Raw genomic sequence first — 25,200 nt, 5'->3', positions numbered from 1 at the left:
CATCTAAGTGATGAATAAGAGTTACATAAAGTACAAGTTTCTTCCTTATTTATAAAAAGAAATAATAAGGTTCAGAATCTTACCTATATACTTATATCCTTCTTCCCCATTTACAATGGGTCTCAGCCAAGTTGACCTAAGCCTCAAATTAGTAGACACATGAGCACCTTGAGGAGGGTAAAGTGTAAATAGCATTTCAATTGCATTGTGCTTCTTGATGATACCAGAGTATTTTACACGGTCTTCTGTAAAAAGAATAAAAAACAACATTCTGTTTTAATTTTTAGACCTTTTACAAAATTTCATATCCTTTTCTTTTAAGGGAAGAAAATTAAAAACTATTGAAACTTTTGAATGCTAATGGTTACGCAACATAGTTAGACAACATAGCTCTCTTTAGCCAAAAATACTTTACCAAAAATCTAGTCTTTCAGATAATTCCTAGCAAAAATTAAGGAGTAAAGGCTTACAAGTAGAATCCTCAAATACTATCAGTCTAAAGCAGTGCTGTTAATAGCTCTGAAAAAAAGTAAGATAACCAACTAACAGCATTCATATTATATATACTATAGCATAATCATATTTTAATTGCCATTAAACAATAATCTGAGAAAAATATTGAGTAAATATGGAGTTCCATAAACTAGAACTACTGAATCAATATTCTTAAGCTATGGTCTTTAAGAAAATGTAACATCACCTATACAAATATTTATATAACACTTACTATATGCAAGAAATGGCCCCACGTGCTTTTGAACATTAACACATTTAATTTTCCCAGCACACCTGTAAGGTCAATACTGTTATTATCTTCAGTTCACATGAGGAATTTGAGGTCCAAAGAAATTAAATAACTTGCCTAAATCTTAGAGTCTGCAACTGACGCAATTAGGATTTGGATTATCTGAGTAGATGCTTTGGCCATATTTTGGCCACCTGATGGAAAGAACTGACTCATTTGAAAAGACCTGAAGCTGGGAAAGATTGAAGATGGGAGGGAAAGGGGAAGACAGAGGATGAGATGGTTGGATGGCATCACCGACATGATGGACGTGAGTTTGAGTAAGCTCCAGGAGTTGGTGATGCACAGGGAAGCCTGGTGTTCTGCAGTCCATGGGGTCGCAAAGAGTTGGTCACAACTGAGCGACTGAACTGAACTGAACTGAGGAGAAGCTTTCATTTGCAAACAAATATTTGTCAAGTGAATATGACCTGCATTAACTAGCTTTCAAGTTGTGGTGCTGGAGAAGACGCTTGAGAGCCCCCTGGACTGCAAGGAGATCCAACCAGTCAATACTAAAGGAAATCAACCCTGAATATTCACTGGAAGGACTGATGTTGAAGCTGAAGCTCCTATACTTTTGCCACCTGATGCAAAGGGCTGACTAGTTGGAAAAGACCCTGACACTTGGAAAGATTGAGGGCAGGAGGAGAAGGGCATGGCAGTGGATGAGATGGTTAGATAGCCATCACTGACTCAATGGACATGAGTCTGAGCAAACTTCAGGAGATAATGAAGGACAGGAAAGCCTGGTATGCTTCAGTTCATAGGGTCAAAGAGAGTTGGACACAACTTAGAGACCAAATAACAACGACTAGTAGATGAGAAAGCTGTGATTAATGAATAATTTGAATTGTAGAGTGAAAAGTCACTTCTTACACTCCTTGGGCCTTCAGTTTGTGTTTTCAGTTTTTGGTTGATAACCCAATGTCCTAAAATTCAATGAGGCAGTCTACTGAGCAATTGATTCAAAGCAATTCTACCTAGAAACATTTCAAAGAAAAGATACTAATATAAATCTTCATTTATAATCCTGTTACATTTTTTTTCTTTTCTTCCCAACTAGCTTCCTTTTCTCTCCCCTTTATTTTTTTTAAATATCATATTTCATAGTACAGTAAGTATAAGGCAGTACAACATAATGAGTAAATGAAAAAGAAAGTAGATTTGTTGGTAGATACTGTGCCAGGAAGCCATCTTTTATACGCTAAGTCGCTTCAACTATGTCCGACTCTTTGCAACCCTATGGACTGTAGTCTGCCAGGCCCCTCTGTCCATGGGATTCTCCAGTCAAGAGTACTGGAGTGGGTTGCCATGCCCTTCTCCAGGAGCTCTTCCCAACCCAGGACTGAACCCATGTCTCTTACATCTCCTGTATTGACATGTGGGTTCTTTACCACTAGCACTCCCAGGGAAGCCCCATCTGTTGCCTCACCCAAAATCCATCTTCACTGTCCTATTTGTGAGACTAGAATATTTCCCCCTTGCCATCTGGCAACATTTTAAACATCCCTGATAGAAGGCAATCTAGGGAACTAGTGGATAAAGGGGTTCTTCCTGGTTCTGGGGGATTGTCTCCTGTAGTAAATCGTGACCAACCGCGCAGGGTCTTCTGGGCCATGCTGCCTGGAACCTCATAGGGCTCCTGAGACACACGCACTGGGAGCTTGTGGGCACATTCCTTGCGGCACCACCTTCCCTTGAATGGTTTCTACACCGAGACACTTCCCTGAAAACAGCTTCGCCTGAACCCCGGTAAGTAACTTCCCTGGGAAATACACTAGCATGCTACTTTTGTGAGTGTCTCTATTTACTGGGTCACAGCTGTGTCCCCTCCGAGAAGAGCTGAATCCAAGTTACAGGGAGAAATACGGTAAGGAGCACTGTTTAAAATTTGTTCTTTCCCGAAGTGCTCTGTTCTCAGACTGAGAGTTAGCGTGACTCCTCTTCTCAATACTTTTTTTATAATTAAATGTATTTATTTTTAACTGCAGGATATTTGCTCCACAATATTGTATTGGTTTCTGTCAAACATCAACATGACTCAGCCATAGGTATACCTATCTCCCCTCCTTCTTGAACTTCTCCCCCACCTCCCATCCCAGCCACCCTGCTAGGTTGTTACAGAGCCCCAGTTTGAGTTCCCTGAGTCATACAGCGAATTCCCATTGGTTAACTATTTTATTTCACATATGGTGATGTATATGTTTCCATGTTACTCTCTCCGCACATCTCACCCTCTTCTTCCTCCCCCTCCCTGTCCCCATGTCCATAAGTCTGTTCTGTATGTCTTCTCAATTCTTTAGGGTTCCTTTTACCCTTAATAGCCAATCTTGGGCTTCCCAGGTGGCACTAATAGTAAAGAATCTGCCTGCCAATGCAGGAGACATAAGAGACGTGGGTTTGATCCATGGGTTCGATCCGTGGGTCCGGAAGATCCCCTGGAGAAGGGCATGGCAAGCCATTCCAGTATTCTTGCCTGGAGAATTCCATGGACAGAGGAGCCTGGTGGGCTATAGTCCATGGGGTCACAAAGAGCTGGACACGATTGAAGCAACCTAGCACACGCTCACAGTCTATCTCAGTTTCCCTAATCTCCATCAGAGTTAATAATTCTTTACGTTAAACATTCCCTGCTCAAATCACCATGTAGTTTTATTCTCTAATTGATAAAGCAGACCTGAGCTATAATTCATTTTCTTTTTAAATTTTTATTGGAGTATGGTTGCTTTACAATGTGTTTCTACCGTAAAGCAAAGTGAAGCAACTGTATATGTATACACATATATTCCGTTATATGTATGCACGTATTCCATCTTTGTTTGGATATCCTTCCCATTTAGGTCACACACAGCACTAAGTAGAGATCCCTGTGTGATACAGGTTCTCACTAGTTATCTATTTTAACATTGTATCAATAGTATGTGTCAATCTATGAGTTCTAATCTTTGAACCATCATAACAGGCTTTGAAATATTAGACAAATCACATTCATCTCCTGGTGATAGTACTGACCTCTTAGGATTATTGTTAGGATTAAGTGATATAAGAAATATATAAAAATTCATAGCACCATGTCTATAAATACTACATGAGTGTGTTAGTATATGTAACCCAGTATTACTTCAATAGTAATGAAAACCACAAGAGAGTCAGGAAATAATAAGCTATTGCATCTTTTAATTATAAACACTTTAGAGAATTTTCTGCCTTTTTTAAAAGAGAAAGTTCAAAATTATTCCCTTCTAACTCAAAAAAAGCAGACATCTTTATATGTGCTCAGATATGTGAACAGATATTAGGGATACCTCACCTGCGTGCTGTGGGCTAAGTTGCTCAGTCATGTCTGACTCTTTACAACCCTATGGACCATAGCCCACCAGGCTCCTCTGTCCATGGGATTCTCCAGGCAAGAATACTGCAGTGGGTTGCCGTGTCCTCCTCCAGGGGATCTTCTCAACCCAGGGATCAAACCCACATTTATATGTGCTCAGATATGTGAACACACATTAGGTACATCTCACCTGTATAATTTTAAGCCCCTTCTCATCTGTCAACAGAAGAAAGAAAGCCAGAACTACTACAAAGTAGTGCTAAAGAGTCAACCCTGCTTTACTTTTTCACTCAGGTTGTACTTGAAGAAGTTGAGCTGGGGGCTTCCTAGGCAGTAGAGGTCTCTTGGAGTTGAGAAGGAGGCTACAGATGCAGCACTAATTACATTATAAGAAATCACAGTGAAATTAAATACAACCCTGAAGTTTTACTTCACATACAAAATGAGGAAGCAAAAAAGATCAGTTTTTTGTCTTTGAAACCATAAAGTAAGAAAGTAAAGTAGAGAAATCTAGCAGTAATAGCAGCCTTTTTAGTGTGAAGGGCCAGATTGCACCTAAGGTTTCTCTCTTCCCTAAGATTGATACTTTTCTAACTCCTTTAGCTTAAGCAAGATGTTTAAGCAAAATAGCTTTATGCTTAGTAGTTTTAATAAAGCATCTTATTTTCCATCAAGGCCAAATGTTTCCATTTTGGGCAAAATAAGATGCCTATGCTAAATTCTAAGCCGTGGTGGATGTAGAACTGCCACTTTCTCTTCCTGGATTATTTTGATTAAACACTAAGTAAAACACATGAAGTCTGTGGAATGTTGAACTTGCCGTGAAAATGGGATGTCATGAGAGCTACAGAAACAGGCACACGTTGGAGGTGTCTAGTTCAGAGTCTTGCTATTGCCACCATTTGCCATCGAGTAACACAAATGGCAACCCACTCCAATATTCTTGCCTGGAGAAACCCTTGGGCAGAGAAGCCTGGGGGCTACAGACCACAGTGTCACAAAGAGTCAGACACAACTGAAGCGACTTAGCACACATGCAATACAGATGGCGCCTTGGAGCTTATAGAATATAAACAAAGCATAACGACTTTGGAATAACTGTACCTTCCTTCATAATATCAAAATTGATTACACGTAAGCATGTTTCATTTTAGAAAGCATATGGCTTGTAAAATATGCCCTCTTCTTTCTGTTTTATTACATATGTCATCCTAAGACAAAACAGGAATTTAATTTTTGTTGCTGATATTGTTAACTTGTTATTTAGGGAGTATCTACCTTTTAATATACTGCTAAGTCAATATTGCCACATTACATTTGGGTGTAAAAATATGGTTCTCAGAACTCACAAGAATAAGATCTCTTCCTTACTCCTTCTTCCCCGAGCCATACGTGTAGTACCACTCTGAAGATCGCAGGTGTGTGTGTCTAGGTCTGGTCTATGGCAGAGGCCCACACAATATTTCCATGAGTCTCTGCTGCTCCCAGATCACCAAGTAGTCACTTGTCTTCATTAGAGGGAGCAGCTGAGGCTGAGCTGTGGCCCTGGAGCTGACTACCACTGGGGTATGGACCTGACCTGACATTTATGAGATGAGTGATCTGAAGCAAGTTAGTTACCCTCTTTCCAGCTAAACAGTAAAACTATTTACATTATAGTAGAACTGTTCATATTAGAGTGTTGCCACGACTTGAAATAAATAAAGTCCTTAGAAGAACGCTGAGTTGATGGCCAGCATTGTTACTACTATTATTATATGCTCTTGCCTGAGCAGATGCTGGCACAGCCTCTGTCCTCCTGAGATAATAATGGTGGTCTGCTGTCTCCTGCCCCATCTTGTTTGTCTTCTGGATGGGTGAGTGGAGAAGTGGACAGTCATCCTGATCCTGAACTCGCTGCCCTTTGTTGTCACTCTCACATTATTTTGGATGGTCTAAGGCTCAGTGGTTCCCATTGGATACTGATCAGAAGTTTTGGGCTCCTCAGTACTCATGAGTTACTAATCGATGTTGTGGTAGTCTTCCTTGTTGCTATTATTAGCAAAAACAATAAGCTCATATTTTGTTGACTCTAAGACAATATAGATGTTGATTATCCCATTAGTTTATCATTAAGAAATATAAGACTGAAAATTTAACTATGGCATGCCATTGATTATAAGATATAGCTCTATTTTAGAGACATTAAAACATGAAAATATATACCTTAGAGTTAACAAAATACAGCAAAATCAAGATATCTAATTGACAACTCCATTTGGCTAACAAACAGGCACTCAATGTCTGTCCAGTACCCAGATTTCCTGCCTCAGTAAATAGCTTGCTTTTACTGGCACAACCTAGGAAATAAGGAAACCTCCTTGACACCTCACTACCCCCTCCTACCATCCTTGAAAAATTGACAACTACCTTTTAAACTTTTTAAAAAACTCTTTTTATTTAATGAATTTATTTGACTGTGCTAGTCTTAGTTGCAGCATGTGGGATCTTAGTTCCCTGACCAGGGATCGAACTCAGGCCCCTGCATTGGGAGCTCAGAGTCTTAGCCACTGGACCACCAGGGAAGTTCCTATCATCTGCTGCAGCTAAGTCACATCAGTCGTGTCTGACTCTGTGCGACCCCATAGATGGCAGCCCACCAGGCTCCCCTATCTCTGGGACTCTCCAGGCAAGAACACTGGGGTGGGTTTCCATTTCCTTCTCCAATGCATGAAAGTGAAAAGTGAAAGTGAAGTCGCTCAGTTGTGTCCGACCCTTAGCAACCCCATGGACTGTAGCCTACCAGGCTCCTCTGTCCATGGGATTTCCCAGGCAAGAGTACTGGAGTGGGGTGCCATTGCCTTCTCCTATCATCTATTTTTATACAAGTACTTTTGCCTCCTAAATAATCTTCTTGGCCCTTTTGACCTTGCCTCTAAGCAGCAACCAGAATAGTATTTTTTATGTATCTTTAATATATTTTCCTACTCATTGGTTTCCTATTTCATACATTTCCCTATTGAGTAGGTTCCTGATGCTCTTAAAATAGCATCAAGTACTGAATAAGTCCTAGAAGATTCTGAACATTCTGGTCGCTGCCTCCTCCTCCATCTCTACTCTAGGATCCTGGGCTTTCTTTCTGTTTCATAAACACACCCTGAATCCTTCTACTTCAGACCTTTGCATAAGATGTTCTGTGTACCTGGCATGCTCTTCTCCCACATGCTGCCCTCCACTGACTCATTAACTTAAACACCACCTTCATGCCTCTTTTCAAAGTCTCCCCTGACTCTCACCAAACTGGATCAAGCATCCACAGTATAATATCTCAGAGTGACTGTTCCCTGTATTTTCCTCCATTACACATACTGAAGTGTGTAATCATATGACTTCTATTATTCAGATCTATCTCCCTCACATGACTGTAAGTTACAGGCAGACAAGGTCCATGATTGTTGGCTAACTACTGAATCTCCCAGTATCTAGTCACTGTGGCTGATACTTGGAAATGGTTAATAAAAGGCTTTTTAATTAATAAATAAGTACAGCATAATTAGTATTATTCATTGGGAGCTAAGTATATAGCAGGCAGTGTGCGACACAGGTTATGGACATTATCTAATTTAATCCTAAAATCACAAATGTGTGACTTGCTGACAATCCTATGAATTCAATACTATCAGACTCACTGAGCCTATGTTATGAGTCTGATAGTAGTGAACTCATAGGATGTATGCACAGGGAGAAGGGCTACTGAGCACTTCATGGCCTCAGAGTAAGCGGTGAAGCCAGGATCTAATCTTCATTCGAACTTTGAAGCCTGTCCTTTCAACCAAGGATGCCCCATTATTTTAGACACACAGTTCCTGTGCCATGGAACAGCTGGCACCTCCACATGTTGCCAGTTGTCTGGTAGCCTCCCTTTGAAGTCTTCCAATCTTTCTAATGGAGAAGGCAATGGCACCCCACTCCAGTACTCTTGCCTGGCAAATCGCATGGGTGGAGGAGCCTGGTGGGCTGCAGTCCATGGGGTCCCTAGGAGTTGTACATGACTGAGCGACTTCACTTTCACTTTTCACTTTCATGCATTGGAGAAGGAAATGGCAACCCACCCCAGTGTTCTTGCCTGGAGAGTCCCAGAGACGGGGTAGCCTGGTGGGCTGCCATCTATGGGGTTGCACAGAGTCAGACATGACTGAAGCAACTTAGCAGCAGCAGCAGCAATCTTTCTAAAATCCTTCAGATGACCATGAATAGTCTTCAGTACAATTTTTCTCACAACTGTAGGTCTTCCCAGGCCTTTTTCTGATATTAGTTTTTTCCACAAAAACTTCTTTTATAGAGCTGTTGACAAGCCCTCAGGTCAAAACCATGGTTCACCAGCTGATTATAACCCTCTTAGTTTGCTAAGGATGTAAGCCAGGATAAAAGTCCACAGAATAAAACCTGAGACACCTCTCATTTCCCCCTGCCTCTCACATAAGTGAGGCTCATTATGCTTAATATTCAGAGTAGGTGGTGAGTGTTCAGGGAATCCAAAGGTGCCCTTCCATTCCTCTCCCTCAGAGGACGCTGTATCATCAAGGACTCTTCTTCCCTCCTGCAGAGCCTCAACCTAAATATTTAAGGTAGTGGTCCTCAGACTTGTATTTTGAGATATGCAGTGACTTAAAAAAAATTATAAGTGGGATCATACTAAAAACTTATTTTTGTTTTCCCAATATTTTGATTCTGTGATAATTTTATAATTATTTAATGGTTTAAAAACACTATGTGTTCATTAAAGGAAATTCTGGAAATACAAAGTATATAGGAATAATTATTACTCTTAATATTTTCCAGTTCTAACCCCATATGTGTGATTTTCCTCCTCCCACAACCCCTAAGAAACTACAGTAGAGCATAAGTAGTTAATAGGACGCTTGGCGGCGGATCACTCTTAGCACTAGGAAACAGGCCTAAAGCCATCAGCCCTACATTATAGAATGTTGTTGTTGTTGTTGCTGTTGCTGTTGCTCAGTTGCCCAGTCATGTCCGACTCTTTGCGACCCCATGGACTACAGCATGTAAAGCCTCCCTGTCCCTCACCATCTCTCAAAGTTTGCCCAAGTTCATGTCCATTGCATTAATGCTGCCAACCAGTCATCTCATCCTCTGACAGCCTTTTCTTTCTGTCCTCAATCTTTCCCAGCATCAGGGATCAGATGACCAAAATATTAGAGTTTCAGCTTTAGCATCAGTCTTTCCAACGAATATTCAGAATTGATTTCCCTTAAGATTGACTGGTCTGATGTCCTTATTGTCCAAGGTACTTTCAGGAGTCCTCTCCAGCACCACAGTTTGAAGGCATCAATTCTTTGGCATTCTGCCTTCTTTAGAGTCCAGCTCTCACAACTATACATGACCACTGGTCCCTATTGCCTTGGCTATATGGACCTTTGTTGGCAGAATGATGTCTCTACTTACCAACACACTGTTCAGATTTGTCATAGCTTTCCTGCCAAGAAGCAATCGTCTTCTGAATTCATGGCTGCAAGCACCATCCACAGTGATTTTAGAGCCCAAGAAGAGGAAGTCTGTCACTACTTCCACCTTTTCCCCTTCTATTTGCCATGCAGTAATGGGGCTGGATGCCATGATCTTGGATTTTTTAATATTTAGTTTTAAGCTGGCTCTTTCATACTCATCAAGAGGCTCTTTAGTTCCTCTTTGCTTTCTGCCATTAGAATGGTATCATCTGCATATCTAAGGTTGTTGATGCTTCTCCTGCCTATCTTGTTTCCAGCTTGTAACTCATCCAGCCTGGCATTTCTCATGATGTGCTCAGCGTGTAGGTTAAACAAACAGGGTGACAGCAGACAACCCTGTCTTACTCCTTTCTCAATCTTGAACCAGTCGGTTGTTCCATAGAGGGTTGCTCTTCTTGACATGCATACAGGTTTCCCAGGAGACAGGTAAGATCAGGTAAGATGGTCTGGTATTCCCATCTCTCTAAGAGCTTTCCACAGTTTGTCATGATCCACACAGTCAGAGGCTTTAGTGTAGCTGATGAAACAGAGCTAGGTGTTTTTCTGCAATTTCCTTTCTTTCTCTATGATCCAGTAGATGTTGGCAATTTGATCTCCAGTTTCTCTTCCTTTTCTAAAGCCAGCTTGGACATCTGGAAGTTCCTGGTTCACATAATGCTAAAGCCTAGCATGCAAAGGTTTAAGCATGACCTTACTAGCATGGGCTTCCCTGGTGGCTCAGAGGTTAAAGCGTCTGCCTGCAGTGTGGGAGACTCGGGTTCAATCCCTGAGTTGGGGAGATCCCCTGGAGAAGGAAATGGCAACCCACTCCAGTATTCTTGCCTGGAGAATCCCATGGAGAGAGGAGCCTGGTAGGCTACAGTCCACGGGGTCGCAAAGAGTTGGACACGACTAAGCGACTTCACTTTCACTTTACTAGCAAGGGAGATGAAAACAATTGTCTGATGCTTAAGTCTTTAGTACTATTCTTGCTACCCATCTTGGAAATTGGGATGAGGATTCATTATAAAACAGGAGTGATAAAAAAAAGAAAAACCATCTATTATCACAACTCTTCCCTCTCTAGAATTATTATCAAAAGATATTTTAACACTAAAAATGACTGAGGGACACAGTCTCAGGTGTGTTGCACACAAAGTAAGTTTTGGATTGAATAATGAGAAACTGGAGGTTCTAGGATTTTTGAAAGTGCTAACTTCTTCTTAACAGGCCAGTCCTCAACACAAATTCCAGCATAGACTTAATACCTGAAAAGGGCTCATATGTAAATCATTAAGTTTAGGATCAATCCTAAGTGTATCAAGGGGCTTTACAACTGACCCTCATTTATTAAACCAGAATAGAAGACCTCATTGTGGAAGTCAATTGTTAAGAAGTATTTGCAACTATGGGGCTTCCCGGGTAGCTCAGTGGTAAAGAATTCTCCTGCTAATGCAGGAGATGCAAGAGCCTAGAGTTTGCTCTCTATGTTGGGAAGATCCCCTGGAGTAGGAAATGGCAACCTGCTTCAGTATTCTTGCCTGGAGAATCTCATGGACAGAGGAGCCTGGCAAGCTACACCCATGGGATTGCAAAGAGTCAGACATGACTGAGCACAGTGCCCAGTACACTTAAGACTATGAGTAAAAATAGTCTAATCAAATGTGGGTTCAAGCTGGTGGTCAAATTATCTATAATCCAGAGTGAATGACCAATTTCTAAATGCTGCGCTTTTAATATAAGGCCACTGTTAAAGTACTTTATATTTTTATGTTACATTCATTTTCTTTTATTTGAATTAGATGAATGCCATACTTTTTTATCATGCTGCTTTTATCTAAGCTTTCTCTATTAATTAGTAAATTTAAAAGAATATCAATCTATCAGTATAAAAAATTACATGTCATGAACAAGGGAAAGTGAATTTAAAGCATTCCCATTCTGAAATTAATGAAACTTTCCTACATTCAATTTATCTTAAGCTGATATATGAAATCTTAAAGATCACTGATGAAGGAGCAAAACATTTAACAATCAAAGCCACAGGGCAAAATGGTTAAGAAGGCAGTTAAATAACATGCCCTTGGATGGTATAATCAGCAAAAATAAATTCAAGGAACATAGATCTCTTGTATTATAATTAAATACCAACATTGTTTAACTTAAAGGAGAGCAAAAATGTTCATAACACTTCACTCAGAGTAAATAAAGTAAGGACATGAATTAATTAAATATTTATTAAAGTGCAGCAATATTAATCAAAAAAATTTTAAATATAGCAAGAATTACTACTTTTAAGTCCTTTCATTTCATGACCATCATACATGTTATAAATTTCTCCAGAACATTCTTGCTATATTATTCAAAGGTTAAATTTGGGAACATTGTGTCATTGATACATATCTTTATAAACCCAACCAAATTTCTAATACAAAATAGAAAATTACAGGATTACAGTCATTTGATTGTTGGATAATCAAAGTAAAGTTATTGCAAAAGGTTCACTTCTTCAGTGGAATAAGTATACAGAATTCATAATATGCTAACATTTATTTTTATTTCCATGCTGTTGTTAATTTTTAGACTTATAAGCAAATTAAACACATTCACGAGTACTGGACTGCTGTTCAGTTACTCAGTCATGTATGACCCTTTGCGACCCCATGGACTGTAGCACACTAGGCTTCCCTGTCCTTCACTGTCTTCTGGAGTTTATTCTAACTCATATCCATTGAGTCAGTGATACCATCCAACCTTCTCATCCTCTATTGCCCCCTTCTTCTCCTGTCCTCAATCTCTCTCAGACTGAGGGTCTTTTCCAGTGATTTTGCTCTCTGCATCAGGTGGCCAAAGTATTGGAGCTTCAGCATCAGTCCTTCCAGTGTATATTCAGGGTTGATTTCCATTATGATTGACTGGTTTGATCTCCTTGCAATTGAAAGGACTTTCAAGAGTATTCTCCAGCACCATAGTTCAAAAGCATTAATTCTTTGGCACTCAGCCTTCATTATGGTCCAACTCTCACATCCATACATGACTACTGGAAAAACCATAGCTTTGACTATCCAGACTTTTGTTGGCAAAATGTCGTCTTTGCTTTTTAATACACACACTTTGCTTTTTAATATGTCTCAGTTTGTCATAGCTTTTCTTCCAAGGAGTATCTTTTAATTTCATGGCTGCAGTCACCATCTGCAGTGATTTTGGAGCTCAAGAAAATGGTCTGTCACTGTTTCCATTGTTTTCCCATCTATTTGCCATGAAGTGATGGGACTAGATGCCACGGTCTTAGGTTTTTGAAGAAAGTAAGGAAAACCACTAGACCATTCAGGTATGACCTAAATCAAATCCCTTATGATTATACAGTGGAAGTGAGAAATAAATTCAAGGGACAAATCTGATAGACAGAGTGCCTGAAGAACTATGGAAGGAGGTTCATGACATTGTACAGGAGGCAGTGATCAAAACCATCCCCAAGAAAAATAAATGCAAAAAGGCAAAATGGTTTTCTGAGGAGGCCTTACAAATAGCTGAGAAAAGAAGAGCAGCAAAAGGCAAAGGAGAGAAGGAAAGATATACCCATCTGAATATAGAGCTTCAAAGAGTAGCAAGGAGAGATAAGAAAGCTTTCTTGAGTGAACAAGGCCAAAGAAATAGAGGAAAACAATAGAATGGGAAAGACTAGAGATGTCTTCAAGAAAATTAGAGATACCAAGGGAACATTTCATGCAAAGATGGGCTCGATAAAGGACAGAAATGGTCTGGACCTAACAGAAGTAGACTATTGGATAAAGAAACCTAAAAGACTTTTCCCTTTTCAGTCTTCATGGAATTTTGACAAAAATACAGAACATATTACTGTACATAAATAAGTCATATAGCTACATAAAACACAAATAACTTTGGTTAATAATCTTTATAAAATTATGAGAATTCCTTATGAGGGCCATTTTTTTTTATTCTAAAAGCCTATGTTAAAAAAAAGTATGTTAAAACCTATAGTAAACTGCTTAAGAAAAGCTTATTGATATACCTGCATTTTTAAAAAGCATCTTTGTCATTAAACAACAAAGATTAAAAGAACTTCATATCTAAAAATCCTAAAATAATAGTAGTATGAAAAATCCAAGAGCATAATTAAATAATAATACATAATGAGGAACAAAGATTTAAGCTGGGAATGCAATAGGTCAAATAAGATTTAAACTGTCTCCATAGATATCAAAAGATATTTAATAAAGCTGAAAAAATAATCTCTTCATAAAGACATCTAATAAATAGGAAGAGAAGGACACAACTTCAAATAAGCATCAACATTACATAATAACATTAAAATTAGTGAGAAAATTATAATGCCCATCATTGACATTATTATCTAAGGTCATAAATATTCCAGCTATTGCAAAAGTCAAGAAAAAGATATCTTAAGTTGTATTGTACACAATAAAAGTAGAATTGTAAAAATTTCATATCGTTTTCAGGTGATACAACTGCATATTTATGAAACTCGAGAGAAGATGAAAATTATTATGATTTAGGAGAGCAAAATACAATTACTGATTATAAAATAAGCATATAAAAATTAGGGCTTCTCATATACAAGAAGAATTTGCTAGAATACATACTAGAAAAAGAGTAAGATTAAAAATCTTTAAATCACAAGCAAAACAGCTGGAAAGAAAAAAAAGCCTATGTGTGTGTTTGTGTGTGTTTCTATATGCCGGAAGGAAAGCAAAGATTTTCTCATAAATGATTAGAGTCTTATGATTAATTTTAAGTACTCTGTTTTTAAAATATGCCTTTCATTTTTCTCTGAAGGTCTAAGTCTTGCGATAGCCAGATTAAATCCATTAACATGACTTTACTCTGACAGGCTAAAGACAAATGCCCCTCTCACCTTAGTTAAAATGCTCTCACTTTGAGAGAAATACAATAGCACAAAAAGTTCTTAAAACATAAGAGCACAGTGGCAGTCTTTACTGGGCTTACCATACAGAATTGAAAAGCTATTTCTTTTCTCTTGGTTTGGAAGAGTGCCTTATAATGAAAGTTATATCTTAATAGGAAGCATAGAATCACAAATAAGTGCTGCTATTCTAAACTGTTAAATTTAAATTACACAAGTGTCTTGTATTTCTTGCCATGTATTTCCTTTTTTTTTTTAATTTTCCTGTATGTATATATATTCCTTAAGGGTTGAGAGAAATTCAACCAATCTCTAGGTTATTTCCCAGTAATATGAGTTTTAAAAGGTATACTGAGGGGAACTTTGGAGTTAATCATGCAATTCAATATTGTAAGTATTATTGTCCCAGATTATCTCAACTGCTTAGCAAAAAAATTACAATAATTGGCAGTTGACTACAACAGGCTTAGCTCTATACCTTTTAGTCAACAATTATGTCAGCCTGCATGAAAAAAATATTCTCAAAAAACCCAGAAGATTTACCTTCCCTTTTATGTGGTTAGGATTTTCTCTAAATTCTAGAGACAAAGCTAATAATATCATGCTATTTCATAAAGCAAAACATGAACTCTAAATCAAGGAGCATTTTCCCTGATGCATTTTGCAAGTGAATATCAAACACCAAATGGTATTCACCTGGAAAATTATTTGGTACTAGTTTTTTAAACAATAAATGCTGTCTTTTAGAACCAAACCATTCTCCAGCTTTTTGGAGATCATTCACCAAACTAATTCAGGTTTCTCAATACCAGCCTGAGACCTGTTGACTGATTATAGAAAAGTTAAGATTAATTGTAGTGTGGAGAAGACTCTTTAGAGTTCCTTGGACAGCAAGGAGATCAAACCAGTCAATCCTAAAAGAAATCAACCCTGAATGTTCATCGGATGGACTGATGCTGAAGCTGAAGCTCCAGTACTTTGGCCATCTGATGCAAAGAGCCAACTCTTTGGAAAAGACCCTGATGCTGGGAAAGACTGAAGGCAGGAGGAGAAGGGGATGACAGAGGATGAGATGGTTGGATGGCATCACTGACTCAATGGACATGAGTTTGAACAAATTCTGGGAGATCATGAAAGACAGGGAAGCCTGGTGTGCTGCAGTCCAAGGGGTCACAAAGGTCAGACACGGTCTAGAGACTGAACAACAATGACAGGATTAATCTGGATTCTTTATGGAACAAGGTTGCATACTAGCTAATCATTAAAAGGAAAAATTTACATATTTAACAAATGTCCAATTTCCTGGCTCAATTTGTTTCCTGGTATCATTGGGCTTCCCAAGTGGTTCTAGTGGTAAAGAACCCATCTGCCAATGCAGGAGGCATAAGAGATGTGGTTCATTCCCTGGGTTGGGAAGATCCCCTGGAGGAGGGCATGGCAACCCACTCCAGTATTCTTGCCTGGAAAATCCTATGATCAGCAGAGGCTGGTGGGCTACAGTCCATAAGGTCGCAAAGTCGGACATGACTGAAGCAACTTAGCTGAGGTAAGAGCTGAAGGCAGGAAGATTCCTGTCTGTCTCACGTGCTGACTTTATCCACCTTGTCCCAACGTCCCCGAAAGTCTCTATCACTGCGAGCAACAAATCATTCCAAAAATCCCCTCAGCTCTAATGTTCCTAAATCATCTAGATTTGGTTAGAGATGAAGCTGTCTGTATAATCTATCTTGGGGAACAATTCCTCTAACAATTGCTCTCTACCCAACAATTCCTCTCTAACAATTCCTCTAAACTTAAGAACAAGTTGCCTGTTCCTTTAACCTTTGTATTTTGGGGGCAGACAACTTGTTCTTAAGTTTCAGAGGTCCACAGGTAGAGAAGAATTGATAAGCATAAGTTAAAACGTTTCCATTTCAAAGGGAGAAAAAGGAAAGAAAAAAAACACGGTGTTTTTGAAATCCAGTTGGATAAACTCCATTAGATTCAAGGGCTGGAAATAATCCTCTGCACTTTGCAGCCCCCTCTGAACCATCTTTCCTCTTTTATGAAGGGGAGCATGGAGTCGTAGCTGAATAGTTTGATCAGTCTCTCCTGCCTATAAACATCTGGGTGTCCAGCAGCCTTCTTTCATTCCTTACTGTCTCTGTTCCTCTTCAGTGCAAGCGGACAGTGCTCTTCTGGTATAAAATCCTCAAGAATCTGGCAATTCTCATGTAGGTTATGGAGATTCACTCCATTAAACAAGAAACTTCTCCACACATCTTTTCCTGGAAAATCTCATAACCAAGATGACTAAAAGGTTCACATAGTTTTTTCTTTTCAGAAAACCTCTTTGTGACTGAGCTCTCTTTTTTCATCTTTTTGATGTATTAGCAAAAGATGGTCCAGTTACATTTTCAGCTTTTCCTCGAGAGCAGGTTTTCCTGATGGTGAACCTTGTTAATTTGAGTATCTTTCAAAATTGGAATGAATTTAGAATTCCCCAAATCATCTAGTCTTGTTTCCTTTTTTGTTTGTTTGTTTGTTTACCAGTTTTTTCCTCAATTTATAAACAGCAAATAGTAACCATGTTGCACTTTCAACTCTGCTTGGAAATCTCCTTAGCTCAAGGTCATAGTTAAAACATTCTGCTTTCCACATAACTGTAAGACACCATTCCACTGAACTTTCTGCCACTGCAGAACAAAGATCTCCTTTTCCCCTAGTTTCCCATAACATATTCATTTCCTTCTGAGCCCTCAGTAGCAGCAACTTTTAACATTCACATTCCTAGTAATAACAGTTTGTGATTTGGGGTGCCTCCAAAGTGACTAGGGATTTCTCTCTGTTCATCATTTCTCTCTGAGTTCTTATTAGCAGAATCATTAGCATCCATAATTCTACTAACATTCTATTGAAGGCTATCCAGGCTTTTCCTATCAAAATCCCCAGTGTTTTAACCTCCACTTGCCCAATTCTATATTTTTAGACAATCTTTATCAGTTGATGTTCAACTAGAGAAGCAGATCTGGTAAGATATATTTATATATCTTAAATCTTGGAATCCATGGAATTGTCCAGGCAAGTATACTGGAGTGGGTTGCCAATTCATTCTCCAGGGATTTTCTCAATCCAGGGATTGAACCCAGGTCTCCCACATTGCAGGCAGATTCTTTTACCACTGAGCCACCAGGGAAGCCCCCTATATATACATATATATCTTATATGTGTGTGTGTGCTCTGCTCAGTTATGTCTGACTCTTTGCAACCCCAAGGAATGTAGCCCATCAGGCTCCTCTGTCCATGGGATTCTCCAGGGAAGAATCCTGAAGTGGGTTGTCATTTCCTTCTCCAGGGGACCTTCCTGACCCAGGGATCAAACCCACATCTCTTGTGTCTCCTGCATTGGAAATGAATTCTTTACTACTGTGCCACCTGGGAGGCATGTATATATATATGAGATTTGTTGTAAAGAAAGTTAAGTCGCTCAGTCATGTCTGACTCTTTGTGACTCCATGGACTGTAGCCTACCAGACTCGTCCATGCATGGAATTTTCCAGGCAAGAGCACTGGAGTGGGTTGCCATTTCCTTCAGGGATCAAACCAGGGTCTCCCGCATTTCAGGCAGATGCTTTACCATCTGAGCCACTAGGGAAGCTATTGTAAAGAATTAGCTTATATAATTGTGAGCAGTGGTTAGGCAAGTCCTAAATCTACAGAGCAGGCCATCAGGAAGGGCAGGCTGAAATTCCTGGGCACAGGATGAGGGTACTATTCACATTCTGCATTTCTTTTTCAGAGAAGCCCCAGATCTTTTGTATTAATAAAGTCTTGTCATCTGACAGTGTCAGGCCTGCCCAGATACAGATAATCTACCTTACTTAAAATCAGCCAATGATGTACTTCATCATCTCTATAAAATACCTTTGCAGCAACATCTAGATTAGCATTTGACTGAATTAGTAGGAAACCTTGAAAGTAGTTTCAAAAATCATAAGATATAATTCTAAATTTGGGAGAGGTTTGAGAGGAGAAGTAAAGGGAAGTTTAAATGTGATGATTTTCTCATTATACTGGTAATGTGTCAGTAGAGAATTTTGACCAATTGGCAAAATCTTGAAGTGTTATGTTTAAATTTCCTTTTGTAAAATTAAGGGATAGTTGACATATAACAATATTCTAGTTTCAGACGTACAACATAATATTCAATATCTGTATACACTGTAGATTTGGATGCTGGGAAAGATTGAAGGCAGGAGGAGAAGAGGATGTCAGAGGAAGAAATGGTTGGATGACATCACTGACTTGATGAACATGAGTTTGAGCAAGCTCTGGGAGATGGTGAAGGACAGGGAAGCCTGGCATGCTGCAGTCCATGGGTCACAAAGAGCTGGACATAATAGCGACTAAACAACAACACTGTAGAAATGGTCATCACAATAAGCCTAGTTATTCTCTGTCACCATATAAAGTTACAAAATGTACAATACAAACTGTTATACATGCTGTACATTATATTCCTATGGCATTTATTTTACAGCTGGAAGCTTGTACCTCTTGATCCCCTCCACCCATTTTGCCCAACCTCTCTCCCCTCTAGCAACCATCATTCTACTGTCTATATTCATATAGAGTTTGCTTTTGTTGTGTTTGTTTGTTTCAATTGTTAGATCCACATATATGTATACTCATATTTCTCTGGCTGATGAATTTCACTTAGCGTATTTTCACACTCAAGGTCCATCCATGTTGTCTCCAATGGCAAAATTTCATTCTAAAATATGGCTGGGTAGTATTTCATTGTGTGTATATATAGATACATAACATATCTTCGTTATTCACACATCCATTAGTGGACGTCCAGGTTGTTTCCATAGTTTAGCTATTATGAGCAATGCTGTGGTGAACACAGGGGCACACATGCAAACCAGTATTTTCATTTTCTTTGGATAAATACCCAGAGTGTAATTGTTGGATTACACAGGCCACACATGCTAAGTCGCTTTAGCTGAGTCCATCTCTGGATCTTCCTGACCCAAGGATCGAACTGTATCTCTTATGTCTCATTGGCAGGCGGGGTCTTACAGCTAGTGCCAACCGGGAAGCCTGGATTATACGGAAGTTCTATGTTTAGTTTTGTGAGGAACCTCTAAACTGTTTTTCATAGTGATTGCACCAATTCATATTCTTATCAGTTTCAGTCTGTTTGTGTCCTTATATTTGAAGTGAACCTCTTGTAGACACCATATAAATGGGTGTTATATTTTTATACATTCACAGTCTATGTCTTTTGATTGGAGAATTTAGGTCATTTGTATTTAAAGTAATTATAGGCATGTATGTATTATTGCCCTTGTAAAATTATTTTTGGCTACTTTACATTCCTTTCTTCTTCTCTTGCTCTCTTCCCTTTGACAATTTTTTTAGTGCTATGTTCAGATTCCATTCTCATCTTTTCTGTATCTACTGTAAGATTTTGTTTTGTTACATCGCACGCATGCTCAGTCATGTAGTCATGTCTGACTCTTTGCAACTCTATGGACTGTAGCTCTCTAGGCCCCTCTGTCCATGGAATTTTTCAGGCAAGAATATTGGAATGGGTTGCCATTTCCTCCTCTCGGGGATCTGAGGTCCACATATAACAACTTATATATTTAGCAGTCTATTTTCCTGGGATTTCTTTGGAGGGAATGATGCTGAAGCTGAAACTCCAGTACTTTGGCCACCTCATGTGAAGAGCTGACTCATTGGAAAAGACTCTGATGCTGGGAGGGATTGGGGGCAGGAGGAGAAGGGGAGGACAGAGGATGAGATGGCTGGATGGTGCCACTGACTTGATGGATGTGAGTCTGAGTGAACTCTGGGAGTTGGTGATGGACAGGGAGGCCTGGCATGCTGCGATTCATGGGGTCGCAAAGAGTCGGACAAGACTGAGTGACTGAACTGAAGTTAAGTTTGGACACATTCTAAAACTATAATTCTACCCACTCAGCATTTTATGTTTTTGATGTCACATTGTACATTTTATTGAAATTATAGTTGTGTTGTGGTTTTTTTTTGTTTTTACTATTTTTGTCTTTTAACCATCGTACTAGCTTTATGAGTTATTTGCTCAGTAATTTTACTATATATTTTCCTTTACCAGTGAGATTTTTATATCCATATGCTTTCTTGTTAATCAGTGCTTTTTCTTTCACCTTAAAGTTCTTTCAACATTTCATGTAAGACTGGTTAGTAGTGGTGAACTTTAACTTTTGCTTGTCTGGAAAACTTCTTTTTACATATCTGAACAGTAACTCCAGATAGAGTTTCCTTGGTGGAATTTTCCTCTGCTTTTAGCACATTCCTCCCTTCTGTCTTACCGAGTTCTCACTAAAAAGACTGCTGATGGTCTTACACAGTTTTCCTAGCATATAACAAGTTGTTTTTCTCTTGCTGCTTTTAAGATTCTCTCTTTAAGTGTTGATATTTTAATTATGTGTCTTGGTGTGACTCTCTTTGAATGCATCTTATTGGGAACTCTCTGGGCTTCTTGGATCTGGATGTCTGCTTCCAGGGTAGGAAAATTTTCAGCCATTATTTCTTCACATAAATTTTTTGTCCCTTTTTCTATGTTTTCTCTTTCTGAGATTCCTGTAATGCAATTGTTCTGTTTGATTTTGTCCCATAGGTCTGTTAAACTATCTTCCTTTTGTAAAACTTCTTTTTTTCTTTTTGCTGCTCTGTTTGGGTAAGTTCCACTGCCCTCTTCAGATTACTGATCCTTTTTTTTTGTTTTTCACTTCATCTAATCTGCTCTTGAAACCTTCCAGTATATTTTTCAGTTCAGTTACAGTCATCTTCAGCTCTGTGACTTCTCTTTGGAACTTATATTTTCTGACTCTTTGTAGAAGTTCTCTCATGTTCATCCATTCTCTCCCAAGACTAATGAGCATCCTTCTGACCATCACTTTTAACTCCTTTTTTCTCAATTATCCTTTTTTTAAAAAACATGTATTTTATATAGAAGTATCATTAACAATGTTGTGTTAGTTTCAGGTGTAAACCAAAGCAATTAAGTTATACATACACACGTATCTATTACTTTTTAGATTCTTTTCCCATCTAGGTTATTATAGAGTATTTAGTAGCGATTTCGGTGCTATATTTGTTGGTTTTCTATTTTAAATATAGCAGTATGCACATGTCAATTCCAAACCCAAACTCTCAATCTATCCCTCACCCTCACTCTTCCCCCCTGGTAACCATAAATTCGTTCTCTAAGCCTGTATGTTTCTGTTTTGTAAATAAATTCATTTGTGTCAATTTTTTTATATTATCCATATAAGCAATATCATATTTGTCTTTCTCAGTCTAATTTATTTCACTTAATATGATAATCTCTAGGTCCATCCATGTTGCTGCAAATGGTGTTGTCTTATTCTTTTTAATTGATGAGTAATATTCCAAAAGCTTTTGCACAGCCAAAGAAATCATAAACAGTGAAAAGACAATCCACAGAATGGGAGAAAATATTTGCAAATGATGCAACCAACAAAGGATTAGTCTCTGTTAGGGAAATTAAATGACTAGTCTTGTTTAGGCTTTAGAGGCAGAACAGAGCAGGCCTCTGACCTTGCTTCTAACCTGCCTGGACGCTGCCCTGACTGGGAGTGACTGGGAGTGACTGCCTGCTGTGAATGCAAGACTTTCAGCACCTTAGATAAGATGGGGGAGAAATCCTGAGATTATTGAGACCCTGGAGGGGGCCACGTCAACCAAGCCCCCGGCTTAACTACATTCCAAGTTTTACAGGACAGAACAAACAGCATTAAAATGAAACCAGAGCTGCAATTTGGTCACAGATTGATGATGATATCAGTTTGTGACCTTCCTGGGATTATAAGCAGGAACTCAGAACTTCAGTCTTTGAAGTCTCACCCACTGAGGGATGCACTGCCTGGGATCCCCAGCTGGGACTCCAGGTGTGCTGTGACACAGGACTTCCCAGTGCTGTTTAAGTCTGGATGTTGGTCAGAACCCAGTAGAGTGATGTATCCTCTGCTCTTTGTTTTCTCCTTTCTTTTAATGTTAGTATGTTGAAATTAGGCTAGATAATTTTCTAATGTCTGTATTATTTATTTGTATATAACGAGTCACTTATTTTGTTAACAAATCCTCTGAACCTGAAACAAAAGTGAAAACTTTCAGCAAAACAGTCTCCAAAATTTACAAGCAGCTCATTTGGCTCAATATCAAAAAACAAACTACCCAATAAAAAAAATGAACAGAAGATCTAAACAGATATTTCTCCAAAGAAGACATATAGATGGCCAAGAAGCACATGTAAAGATGCTCACCATCAATAAATATGAGAGAAATACAAATCAAAACTACCAGATATTACTTCATGCCAGTCAGAATAGCCACCATCAAAAAAACCTACAAACAATACATGCTGGAGAGTGTGTGGAGAAAAAGGAACCATTATGGGAAGGGAACCACTGATGGGAATGTAAATGGGTAGAACCACTGTGGAAAACAGCATGGAGTTTCCTTCAGTTCAGTTCAGTTCAGTCACTCAGTCGTGTCCAACTCTTTGCGACCCCATGAATTGCAGCACGCCAGGCCTCCCTGTCCATTACCATCTCCCGGAGTTCACTCAGACTCACGTCCATCAAGTCCATGATGCCATCCAGCTATCTCATCCTCTGTCATCCCCTTCTCCTCCTGCCCTCAGTCTCTCCCAGCATCAGAGTCTTTTCCAATGAGTCAACTCTTTGTATGAGGTGGCCAAAGTACTGGAGCTTCGGCTTCAGCATCATTCCTTCCAAAGAAATCCCAGGGCTGATCTTCAGAATAGACTGGTTGGATCTCCTTGCAGTCCAAGGGACCCTCAAGAGTCTTCTACAACACCACAGTTCAAACACATCAATTCTTCGGCACTCAGCCTTCTTCACAGTCCAACTCTCACATCCATACATGACCACAGGAAAAACCATAGCCTTGACTAGACGGACCTAAGTCGGTAAAGTAAGGTCTCTGCTTTTGAATATACTATCTAGGTTGCTCATAACTTTTCTTCCAAGGAGTAAGCGTCTTTCAATTTCATGGCTGAAGTCACCATCTGCACTGATTTGGGAGCCCCCAAAAAAATAAAGTCTGACACTGTTTCCACTGTTTCCCCATCTATTTCCCATGAAGTGATGGGAACAGATGCCATGATCTTCGTTTTCTGAATGTTGAGCTTTAAGCCAACTTTTGCACTCTCCTCTTTCACTTTCATCAAGAGGCTTTTTGGCTCCTCTTCACTTTCTGCCATAAGGGTGGTGTCATCTGCATATCTTAGGTGATTGATATTTCTCCCGGCAATCTTGATTCCAGCTTGTGTTTCTTCCAGTCCAGTGTTTCTCATGATGTACTCTGCATATAAGTTAAATAAGCAGAGTGACAATATACAGCCTTGACATACTCCTTTTCCTATTTGGAACCAGTCTGTTGTTCCATGTCCAGTTCTAACTGTTGCTTCCTAACCTGCATACAGATTTCTCAAGAGGCAGGTTAGGTGGTCTGGTATTCCCATCACTGTCAGAATTTTCCACAGTTTATTGTGATCCACACAGTCAAAGGCTTTGGCATAGTCAATAAAGCAGAAATATATGTTTTTCTGGAACTCTCTTGTTTTTTCCATGATCCAGCGGATGCTGGCAATTTGATCTCTGGTTCCTCTGCCTTTTCTAGAACCAGCATGAACATCAGGGAGTTCACGGTTCACGTATTGCTGAAGTCTGGCTTGGAGAATTTTGAGCATTACTTTACTAGCATGTGAGATGAGCGCAATTGTGCAGTAGTTTGAGCATTCTTTTTCATTGCCTTTCTTTGGAGTTTCCTTAAGGAACTAAAAATAGAGCTATCATATACATCACCAGTTCCACTTCTGTGCATACGTAATTCAAAAGGATACATGCACCCCAGTGTTGATTGCAGTGCTGCTTACAATAGCCAAGATATGGAAGCAACCTAAAAATCCACAGACAGAGGAATGGATAAAGAATTCTTTTTCAAGTAATGTACTCATCTTCATTTCATTAAGGATTTTTTTTTCCTGAGATTTTAGTTTGTTCTTTCACTTAGAACATAGTCCTCTGTTGCCTTATTTTGTCTGACTCTGTTTGTTTCTGTGTATGAAGTGAAACAGCCAGCTCTCCCAGTCTTGAAGGGTTTATCCAGGAAGTCCGGGGAGCTGTGTTTCTCTCAGTTGTCTGTGCCATGCTCTAGGGGTGGCAGCCTTCCAAAAACTGTCTCTCCAATTTTTTCAGTCCCATGGCATTCAGAGCTAGGCATTCAAGGGGAATCTCATAAATGACTTGTGCATACCCCTTGACTTTAGCCAGGCCATAGGGCAGTGACAGGCCAGGGCAAACCCACCTGTTGGGCAAACCCACCTGTTGGCTTTGATAGGGCTTTTGGTAGGGTGGTCCAGGCCCAGGGAAAACCTGCCCGTTGCCTTTGGTGAGGATGTGGGGGGGCACCAGGAAGCAGAGAGCTTGCTGGCACGGGGAAAATAAAAGGAGAGTGTAAAACATCACCCACCAGAGCCTCTGTGCTCGGAGAGAGTTCCAACAGACCCCTGCCTCTGTGGCAGACACTCTAAGATTAGCAGGTTAATCTCCTACACATATGATCTAGGCACTTTCCAAACTGCTGATTTTGCTCTGGGTCCCAGAGTAAG

The 25,200-nt window shown here is 39.4% G+C and overlaps 1 protein-coding gene across 1 annotated transcript in view; it reads right to left on the bottom strand.

The window, feature by feature from the left end:
• The window catches only part of IQCM (IQ motif containing M), a 522,664-nt gene that overhangs the window by 83,533 nt on the left and 413,931 nt on the right, over positions 1-25,200 (bottom strand). Inside the window, 1 exon segment of the mRNA XM_069558325.1 lies at positions 84-245. Coding sequence (XP_069414426.1) covers positions 84-245 — 162 coding nt within the window.

This window comes from Ovis canadensis, chromosome 17 (genome assembly GCF_042477335.2).
Source record: "Ovis canadensis isolate MfBH-ARS-UI-01 breed Bighorn chromosome 17, ARS-UI_OviCan_v2, whole genome shotgun sequence".
In the NCBI taxonomy this organism is placed as follows: domain Eukaryota; kingdom Metazoa; phylum Chordata; class Mammalia; order Artiodactyla; family Bovidae; genus Ovis; species Ovis canadensis.
The sequence above is the reverse complement of the archived record's forward strand: the minus strand, read 5'-3'. Positions and strand labels throughout refer to the sequence as shown.